Below are 11,541 nucleotides of genomic sequence, written 5' to 3'. Positions count from 1 at the left end.
CTTCTTTCTATTCTTTTAATTTCCATTCGTTTTCTTTCTTTTTTCTTTCTTTCTTTTTTTCTGCCCCTTTCCTCTCTTTCCTCTTCCCCTTTCCTCGCTTCTCCTTCGCCTTATCTTCTCTTCCATCAACCATCACTGCCTTCCTTATCTTAGTCTTTCTTTCGTTCTCTCTCCATCCACGTTCTTTCTTTTCACGTTCCTGTTCATACCTCCCATTTCTTTTTCCGTTCCCGTATATTCCCATTCTATCTTTTTCCATTCCCGTTCCAACCCCATTCTTTCTTTTCCTGTCCCCTTTCATTCCCTTTCTTTCTTTCTTCGTCTCCGTTCCTTCCCATTCTTTCTGTTTCCACCTAGTCCATTCCCACTCTTCAATTCACACCCCATTGCCCCCTGACCATTCCCACCCTATCCCATCCCACCCCACGCCGCCCAGATCACCTCCTCCGCCCAGCCCACCCAACCTTTTCCCCTTATCTTGCCCCGCCTAGTTAATTCCCACAATCCAATTTAGACCCAATCCAGCCCTGACTCTCCCCCTCCCTCCCGCCTCTCGCCTTCCCCTTCCCTCCCCGCTTCACGCCTCCCCCTTCCCTCCTAGTCTCTCTCCTCAATTCACGCCTCCTCCTTCTTCCTTGCAGACACGGAGACTCTTCGGAAAGACTACAAACAGGACACGAAGATGGCGTTCGTTATGAAGGCGATCTACACGATGGCTTGGGGGCTTCACAACATGCAGAGGGCGCTGTGCCGGCCGGGCCAAGGGCTGTGCAAGGCCATGCTGCCCATCAACGGCTCGCTATACATGGTGGGTGAAGAGACAGGTGGACAGGGGGATAGGTTGATAGACAGACAGGTAGGGAGGCTTGACGCTGACTCAGGGAAACAGACGCAGACATTTAGACAGGCAGAAAGAGACAGACAGACAGGAAGACAGAAAGAGAGGTAGGGTGGGTTGACACTGACTCAGATACACAAACAGGAGGATAGGTTGATAGACAGACAGGCAGGGAGGCTTGACGCTGACTCAGGGAAGCAGATGCAGACATTTAGACAGGCAAACAGAAGATAGACAGACAGGAAGACAGAAAAAGAGATAGGGTGGTTTGACACTGACTCAGATATACAAACAGGCGGACAGGTAGAGAGGTTGACAGACAGACAGGTAGGGTGGTTCGACAAGACTCAGACACAAGTAGACAGGAAGATAGGCAGACGAGCAACCGCAGACAAATAAGACAGGTAGAAATAGACAGACCAGGATATTGACAGGGACATAGGTTTACAGACTGAGAGAACAGTTAATTGATAGGACATCCCCCCCCCCCCACATACACATATTTCCCCCCCCCAATAGACATATTCCCCCCCCCCCTCCAACACACTCACGTTCCCTCACCCTCACGTTCCAGGACTACCTCATGAACGTCACCTTCTCCTACCACGACGAGACGGTCACCTTCGACTCCAGGGGCGACCCCCCGGGAAGGTGAGTGCCTGCTGAACGCCCCTCCCCTTACCTGCTCACTTTCACCTGCTCCTTCTCACCTCCTCACTTTCACCTGCTCACCTTCACTTGCTCACCTTCACCTGCTCATTTTCTCCTGCTCATATTCACTTCCTCATATTGGGGGAGAGGAGTGGGAGAGGGGGGAGGGGGAGTGTGTGGGGGGTGTATAAGTGTGTGTGTGTGTGTGTGTGTGTGTGTGTGTGTGTGTGTGTGTGTGTGTGTGTGTGTGTGTGTGTGTGTGTGTGTGTGTGTGTGTGTGTGTGTGTGTGTGTGTGAAAGAGAGAGAGAGAGAGAGAGAGAGAGAGAGAGAGAGAGAGAGAGAGAGAGAGAGAGAGAGAACAAAGACAAATTGAGGATTAAAACAGACACACAGACAGACACACAGACATATCGTCACACATAATACTAAAAATAAAATCCTTATTCCTTTTTTTTCCCTTTCCTTCCCTTCCTTTCTTTTACGTTCTTCCCCTTTCCCCTTCTTTCTTATCTTCTCTCTTACCCAATTACCTTTTCCTCACTTCTTTCCTCTGTTAATCTGTTCCTCTTTCTCCCTCTCCTTCCCCTTTCTCCCTCCTTCCCTTTCCATACCTTTTCTTCTACTCCCCTTCTCTCTTTTACGCCAGGTACAACATTATGAACTACCAGCTCCGCGCGGACGGGAGTTACGAGTACGTGTTGGTCGGCATGTGGGACAACGGGACGCTGGATATCAATCACACGCTGGTCGAGTTTAACACCCTGGACAGCCAACCCCCGATCTCCGTGTGCTCCGACCCGTGCAGATACAACGAGTTCAAGGTAAGACTCGCTGCCTGGTCATCCCTACCTGTATTTACCCTGCTGCCATATTGCTGTATCGTCTGTCCCTTCACCTGTTCTGTCTGTTCCCGTCACGCTATACAACCTCAGGAGACGGATTGTAGCCATGACTTGAACCTCTTACTCTACCTTCTGCCTCTTTCTCTGTCTCTTTCCTTCTATTATCAGATGGCGGGGTTTACTCTTATGTATTATCTTATCTTATATCTCTATGGGAAGGCGGTGGCTAAGTGGTAAGCGTGCCGGGGCCTAGTCAAGGAGGTCGCAGGTTCGTGTCCCGCCCTGCGCTACAAACAATCTGGCAATTATTCAGTCATCGCCGAGTGGCCTAAGATTACCCACATGCTGTCCTGAAGACCCTGAGGACCGCCCATTAGCCTAAACTCTAGATTCTCTCTAAAATAAGGACCAAAGATGAGCTCCCGGGGGCCAGAATGAGCCTAGCAAGGTAGCGCCACTATAAACACTTGCCAACGCCATAAATTGACCTCTCTTTCGGCCACCTCTTTTGATTCTTTTTTTTTAGGAGGAGCGAGTAGCGGGCTTTTTTTTTATCATAGTTTCCTTTTTTGTGCCCTTGAGCTGTCTCCTTTGTTGAAAAAAAAAAAAAATAAGGGACAAGGATCGAAAACAAGGCCCCACCAAATAAGTCCACCCCAGCCATCGGTGAAACGTGAAAGAAAATGTGGTATTGTGTATCATCGGCTATCTTCCCTTTCCTCTCCTCTTCTTCCATGACCAACTATTATCATTACTGGTTCCCTCGACAACTTCCAGTCCATCTTCGTCTCAAATAACTTCGGATTCAAAGATACGGCGTCCACTACGGTACATCTCGTCTCCTACATGTTCCAAAGGGAGAAATTAGGAGAGGAAAATACGATGAAAGAAAGAGACCAGCAGTATATAAAACGGGAACAAAAACATGCAGAAAAATGAACACTATAACAAAAACTGAGTCCATGAAAAAAAAGTTATGTGGCGACAATGAAACTTTCCCCTCACGCTTCCTTTGCCACCAACACACACACACACACACACACACACACACACACATAAGCCCCCCACACTCACCTTCACCTGTTCGTTAATTACTTCATTCTGTCCCTAATTAACTCACCTTTACAAAGCGGTCCATTCCACTATACCTTCAGATAATTCACCTTCCCCTTAACTGACTCCCTTCACTCTTGTTCTCCTCCCTTGTCGCTCATAACTACCTCAGCGGACTCTTTTGTTTGTTTGTTTTCTATCTCATTTTGCTTTTTTTTATCTTATCCTGGCGGGCTTGTTTTGTTTTGTTTTGTTTGTTTTTGTTTTTGTTTTTGTCCTAGCCGGCTTTTTTATTTTTTTTGCTCTTGAATTTCCTACTTCACTATAAAAAAAATACAGCCCCCACTTCATCTTTTTAGACCCTCACGATCTCTCTCATTGTCATCTTCCTCCTTCCTCTTTGAAACTTTCCTTACACTCACTCGCCTCATCCCCTTACCTCTTACCCTCATTCTAACTCCCTTTCCTCACTCATAACCTTCCTTCACTCACCTTCTTAACCCCTTCATAACTTCTCTCATTATCATCTTCCTCCTTCCTCTGACAACCTCATCCCCGTACCTTTTATCCTCATTCTAACTCCCTTTCCTCATTCATAACCTTCCTCACTCACCTTCTTAACCTCTTATAACTTCTCTCATTATCATCTTCCTCCTTTCTCTTATAACCTCATCCCCTTACCTTTTACCCTCATTCTAACTCCCTTTCCTCATTCATAACCTTCCTCACTCACCTTCTTAACCTCTTATAACTTCTCTCATTATCATCTTCCTCCTTTCTCTTATAACCTCATCCCCGTACCTTTTATAATCATTCTTACTCTCTCTTTTCCTCACTCATAACCTTATTTCACTCACCCTCTTAACCCCTCATAATTTCTCTCACTACCATCTCCCTCCTTCCTCTTGTAACCTTTCCTCGTATTTCCTCCCCTTATTCCCTCATCCTCTCCCCTCCCTCTCTCTTTTCGTCACCCATTTACTGTCTTGGTCATAAGCTTCACTACCTCACTTTCTCTATTCCTTCTTCCTTTACCATTTCCCTTCTTTCATTCCATTTCTGGCTCAATCCTTCCCCTCTACACCCTTCACTATGCATACCTTACTCTCAACTTCCACCTCCCTGTCAGAACCTTCCCTCATATCCCCTCACCCTGCCTCCTCACCCTGTTCCTTTAGTGTTACCCTTTCATCTCAGTTAGTCACCTTTCGCTTCATCTCACACCTTCCCTTCAGTGTTATCCCTTCCTCTCTCCCTTAAAACAGCTCAGGGGTCGTGTCCAGGACCGGGAAAGTAACGCTCAACTTCTCCCTTGCGGCGTCTCCCTAAAGCCACAGGTCGACACTTTTACGAGTCTTCTACAATTGCTCCTGTCCTCTGCATCTTCCTCTGTTCCTCTCTTTCTTGGCAACTCCAGTGAAGTTCATCTCTCCTACCCCCTGTGTTCTCTTCGATATTCTTTCTTCAACAGTTTCTATACTCCATTGATAGTCTTTCATTAATTGCTTCTCTCTAGACTCTTTTCTTAGTCTTCTTCTCTTCTTTCCTCAGGCAATGACCAAACCAATGCTAACTCCAGCTGAAGCTCATCTCTCCACCGTACTGTCTTTCCTTTGATTGTCTTTCTTTAATAGTTTATCTAGACTCTTTTCTTAGTCTTCTTCTCTTCTTTCCTCAGCCAATGACCAAACCAATGCGAACTCCAACTGAGCTTCTTTTCTCACCGCATGACCAAACCATTGCTAACTCGACCTGAAGCCCATCTCTCGGCCGTACTGTCTTCCTTTCGACAAACTAACGATAAGAGGGAGTAAAATGCAGTAAAATGGTGAATTGTACGTCATTTCACAACAACAACAACAACAACAACAATAACAAATAACAAATAACAAATAACAATAAAAACAACAATAAAAATAACAATGAAAATAACAATGAAAATAACAATAACAAATAACAATAAAAATAACAATGAAAATAACAATGAAAATAACAATAACAATAACAAATAACAATAACAAGTAACAATAAAAATAACAATGAAAATAACAATAACATATAACAATAGAAATAACAATATAAATGACAATAAAAATGACAATGAAAATAACAAAAAAATAACAATAAAAATAACAATAAAAATAACAATGAAAATAACAGTAACAAATAGCAATAACAAATAACAATAAAAATAACAATAAAAATGACAATAAAAATGACAATGAAAATAACAAAAAAATAACAAAATAACAATAAAAATAACAATAAAAATAATAAATAATAAGGTAATAAAATAACAATGACAATAATAACAATAAATAATAATAATGTAACAATAAAATAAATAATGAAATAACATAATAAAAATAACAAATAAAAATAAAAATAACAATGAAAATAACAATGAAAATAACAATAAAAATAACAATAAAAATAACAATAAAAATAACAATGAAAATAACAATGAAAATAACAATAACAATAACAAATAACAATAACAAATAACAATAACAAGTAACAATAAAAATAACAATGAAAATAACAATGAAAATAACAATAACAATAACAAATAACAAATAACAATAAAAATAACAATGAAAATAACAATGAAAATAACAATAACAATAACAAATAACAATAAAAATAACAATGAAAGTAACAATAACAAATAACTATAAAAATGAAAATAAATATGACAATGAAAATAAAAAAATAATAAAAATAAAAATAACAATTAAAATAACAATTAATATAACAATAACAAATAACAATAAAAATAACAATGCAAATAACAATGAAAATAACAATGAGAATAACAATAACAATAACAAATAACAATAAAAATAACAATGAAAATAACAATAAAAATAACAAATAAAAACAAAAACAACAACAACAACAAAAACAACAACAACAACAACAATAACAACAACAAAATCAACCCCCGGCCACTACGCCATCATGCTGCCGGCCATTATGGAATCAACTGTTTTTATTTAGATATATTTTATTCTCTCTAATATCCGTTCTGCGACTCCTTTGTCTCCACTATTCCTTCGTTGAGGTTCGTGGCGCATAATTTTCTTTGTCCTCCGTGCATATGACACATTATTTTTTTTTCTATTTTCTTGCATAAGTTTCCTCAGGCAGCATTTTCTGTTTTTTTTTTTTGTCATTTATTTATTTTTTATTTAATTTTTTTCGTTTTTTTATTTCCCTTTTGATTTCATATATTTTTATTTAATTATTTTTTTCTATCGTTTAGTTCTTTTTATAATTCATTTTTTCTATTTCATGATTTCTTATTTAATTTATTTTTCTTATTTCATTTATTTATTTAATTTTTATTTCATTCATTATTTTCTATCATTTATTTTTTTCTAGCATTAATTTTTTCTATAATTATTTATTTTTATTTTACTTCTATTTCATTCATTTTCATTTCATTTATCTTTATTTCATTTATTTTTTTACCATTTATTTTTTCTAGCATTAATTTTTTCTATAATTATTTGTTTATTTTACTTCTATTTCATTCATTTTCATTTCATTTATCTTTATTTCATTTATTTTTCTACCATTTATTATTCTTCTATAATTATTTGTTTATTTTACTTCTATTTCATTCATTTTCATTTCATTTATCTTTATTACATTTATTTTTCTACCATTTATTCTTCTTCTATAATTATTTGTTTATTTTACTTCTATTTCATTCATTTTCATTTAATTTATCTTTATTTCATTTATTTTTCTACCATTTATTCTTCAATCATTTATTCGTCGACGTTCACGGTTCATCATTACCTTCCTTGTCTTGTACGTTCATGCCACATTTCCTATCTTTTCCACATTCTCGCACCGTATTCCTCACGCAACACTTTCCATCATTTTATTCCTACTTTAAAACAATAATCTATCCACACTTTTTCTCCTTTATCTCTATCATTTTACTCCTAACTTAAAACAGTATTCTTTCCAAACTTTAACTAACTATCTAACTAACTAACTAACTAACTAACTATCACTAACTATACTATATCATTTTATTCTTAACTTAAAACAATACTCTTTCCACTTTTTAACTAACTAACTAACTATCACTAACTATACTATGTCATTTTATTCTTAACTAAAAACAATACTCTTTCCACTTTTTAACTAACTATCTAACTAACTAACAAACTATGCAATGTCATTTTATTCTTAACTAAAAACAATACTCTTTCCACACTTTCACTAACTTACCAACTAACGCTAACACTATATATATTTATTCTTAACTTAAAACAGTATTATTTCCGCACTTTACCTAACACTAACCTAACTCTACTTTGCCATTTTATTCTTAACTTAAAACAATAATCTTCCCACTCTTTAACTAACACTAACACTAACAAACTATTCTATGTCATTTTCTTATTACCTTAAAACAATAATCTTCCCACTCTTTAACTAACTAACACTAACAAACTATTCTATGTCATTTTCTTATTAACTTAAAACAATAATCTTCCCACTCTTTAACTAACACTAACAAACTATTCTATGTCATTTTCTTATTAACTTAAAACAATAATCTTCCCACTCTTTAACTAACTAACACTAACAAACTATTCTATGTCATTTTCTTATTAACTTAAAACAATAATCTTCCCACGCCTTCACTCCTTTTTATCTTCACGTCTCGCCTTCCTTCACTTCTAACTCATCGACGTTCAATTCTTACTTTTTGTTCCTCAAGACTCATTAACCACTTCCTGCTACTCCCCATTACTCATTACATCATTACTCAACGCCCTCATTACAGTACCCCCTTTCTCTTGAGTACTTTCACCCTTCCCTTCGCGGTTCCCCTTCCCTCACCTCGCCCATTTCTACGTATAAGCCATCCATCATCTCCCTTCACAACCTCCCTTCACCGCTGCCTCAATCACCAATCTAACCTTTACTTACCTCCCTTTCGCTAACCTAACCTCCTTATTAACGTCTAATCCTCATAACTCTTAATCTAACCTCTTAATCAAGGTTTCTCATCCTCATAACCTCTCCTTACCTTCCTTTTGCTAACTTGCCCTCCTCAGCAACCTCTCCTCGTTCTTATAATCTTTTTTTTTATCTCCTTTTGCTAACCTAACCTCCTTATCAAACTTTAATCCTGATAACTTTTAATCTAACCTCTTAATCATCCTCTCTCATCCTCATAACCTCTCCTTACCTTCCTTTTCCTAACTTACCCTCCTCAAAAACCTCTCCTCACTCTTGTAATCTTTTTTATCTCCCTTTCGCTAACCTAACCTCATTACTAACCTCTAATCCTCATAACTCTTAATCTAACCTCTTAATCAAGGTTTCTCATCCTCATAACCTCTCCTTACCTTCCTTTTGCTAACTTGCCCTCCTCAGCAACCTCTCCTCGTTCTTATAATCTTTTTTTTTTATCTCCTTTTGCTAACCTAACCTCCTTATCAAACTTTAATCCTGATAACTTTTAATCTAACCTCTTAATCATCCTCTCTCATCCTCATAACCTCTCCTTACCTCGCTTTTCCTAACTTACCCTCCTCAACAACCTCTCCTCATTTTTATAATCTTTTTTAATTTCCGTTTCGCTAACCTAACCTCCTTACCAACCTCTAATCCTCATAACTCTTAATCTAACCTCTTAACCAAGCTCCCTCATCAGCCTAATCTCTCCTTGCCTCGCTTTTGCTAACTTACCCTCCTCAACAACCTCTCCTCATTCTTATAATCTTTTTTTTTACCTCACTTTCGTTAACCTGACCTCCTTATTAACGTCTAATCCTCATAACTCTTAATCTAACCTCTTAATCGTTCTCTCTCATCCTCATAATCTCTCCTTACCTCGCTTTTCCTAACTTACCCTTCACAACAACCTCTCCTCATTCTTATAATCTTTTTTTTACCTCACTTTCGCTAACCTAACCTCCTTATTAACGTCTAATCCTCATAACTCTTAATCTAACCTCTATATCAAGCTCCCTCATCATCACAACTTCTCCTTACCTCGCTTTTCCTAACTTACCCTTCACAACAACCTCTCCTCATTCTTGTAATCTTTTTTTTATTTTCCGTTTCGCTAACCTAACCTCCCTATCAAGCTATAATCCTCATAACTCATAATCTAACCTCTTAATCATCCTCTCTCGTCATCATAACCTCTCCTTACCTCGCTTTTCCTAACTTACCCTCCTCAACAACCTCTCCTCATTCTTATAATCTTTTTTTTATCTCCCTTTTGCTGACCTAACCTCTCTATCAACCTCTAATCCTCATAACTCTTAATCTAACCTCTTAATCAAGCTATCTCATCATCACAACCTCTCCTTACCTTCCTTTTGCTAACTTACCTTCCTCAATAACCTCTCCTCATTCTTATAATTCTTTTTTATAACTCCCTTTTGCTAACCTAATCTCCTTATCAATCTCTAATCCTCATAACCCTTAATCTAACCTCTTAATCAAGCTGTCTCAACCTCATAACCTCTCCTTACCTTCCTTTTTCCAACTTAACCTCCTCACTGACCTTTCTTAATCCTTATAACCTTTACCTAACTCTCTTTTGCTAACCTCACCTCTCTCTAACCTCTGATCTTTTCTATACTCTCTTCTTACCTCGTTTTCACTAACCTAACCTCACTAACCTCTCCTCATTCTCAACCTCTTCTTACCTCCCGCTCACTAACCTAACCTCACTCTAACCTCATTCTCAAAACCTTTCCTTACCTCTCCTTCCCTAACCTCTCTTTCTCTCTAACATCTTCTCATCTTAATAACCTTTCCTTACCTTGCTTTCCCTAACCTAACTTAACCTAACCTAACCTAACCTAACCTAACCTAACTTCTCTCTATACTACCAAGAAAACAATGAGAAACACACACACACACACACACACACACACACACACACACACACACACACCATATCCCCGTAAGCTCAGGTAATCCCACTTCCTGCCTCTCCTCCGCCGCCACGCAAACACGCCGCGGAGGAGACATTAAATAACAACCCGACCCGCCGCCGCCGCTCCCAGACCGACGCGGGGATAAAAATAAGGCCAAAGGGTTCGATGGTAGGAATCACGACGTCAGATAGATAATAAAAAAAAAAAAACATACTCACCCCAAACAGTAAAATAGACATGGTGCAAATTGGGACTGCATATAAATAAGTAAATAAAATAGGCAGAAATTAAAAGAAAAGGCATATCGCAAACTGGGACTCGGTAAAATAAATAAATAATTTTTTTTTAATAGGTACCAGAGTCTTCGAACTCCCGCTAACCATAATCTTTACATTTCCGCCCGGAATCGTGCCAAATCTATTCTTCGACTTACCAAAAACTCGTTTATCCATAGCAACTGTCAACACTTAGCTTTCTCTAATTCTTCCAGAGACTTCTGGCACTTAGCCAAACGTATCTCCTCCAATTTCACTTCTTCCTCTTTCCCACCTCTTCTTAACCCAGACGGCAGCACTGCCGTCTCATCTATCTCTAAGGCTGAACTCTTTACTCAAACTTTCTGTAACAACTCCACTCTGGACGATGCTGGGCATATTCCTCCTACTCATCCCCCCTCTGACTCCTTCATGCCTCTTATTAAGATTCTTAAGAATGATGTTTTCTATACCCTCTCTGGCGTCAACTCTCAGAAAGCTTATGGACCTGATGGAGTGCCTCCTATTGTCCTTAAAAACTGTGCTTCCGTGCTGACACCCTGCCTGGTCAAACTCTTTCGTCTCTGCCTATCAACATCTACCTTTCCTTCCTGCTGGAAGTATGCCTTTGTACAGCCTGTGCCTAAGAAGGGTGACCGTTCCAATCCCTCCAACTACCGCCCTATAGCTCTGCTTTCCTGTCTATCTAAAGCTTTTGAATCAATCCTTAACCGGAAGATTCAAAGGCACCTTTCCACTTCTAACCTTCTATCTGATCGCCAGTATGGGTTCCGTAAGGGGCGTTCTACTGGCGATCTTCTTGCTCTCTTAACTGATTCATGGTCATCCTCTCTTAGCCGTTTCGGTGAAACTTTTTCAGTTGCGCTAGACATATCGAAAGCCTTCGATAGAGTCTGGCACAAGTCTTTGCTTTCTAAACTGCCCTCTTTCGGATTCTATCCCTCTCTCTGTTCCT

General features: G+C 38.7%; 1 protein-coding gene across 1 annotated transcript in view; it reads left to right on the top strand.

Moving 5' to 3' along the window:
* The window catches only part of LOC126993471 (uncharacterized), a 48,549-nt gene that overhangs the window by 16,947 nt on the left and 20,061 nt on the right, over positions 1–11,541 (top strand). The window contains exons 8-10 of the mRNA XM_050852607.1: positions 642–808; positions 1,413–1,489; positions 2,137–2,311. Of these exons, the coding sequence (XP_050708564.1) occupies positions 642–808; positions 1,413–1,489; positions 2,137–2,311 (419 nt within the window). The remainder of the gene's footprint in view (positions 1–641; positions 809–1,412; positions 1,490–2,136; positions 2,312–11,541) is intronic.

This window comes from Eriocheir sinensis, unplaced genomic scaffold, assembly GCF_024679095.1.
Source record: "Eriocheir sinensis breed Jianghai 21 unplaced genomic scaffold, ASM2467909v1 Scaffold618, whole genome shotgun sequence".
Taxonomy (NCBI): Eukaryota; Metazoa; Arthropoda; class Malacostraca; order Decapoda; family Varunidae; genus Eriocheir; species Eriocheir sinensis.
Note: the sequence above shows the minus strand (reverse complement) of the source record. Positions and strands in the feature narration are given on the sequence as shown.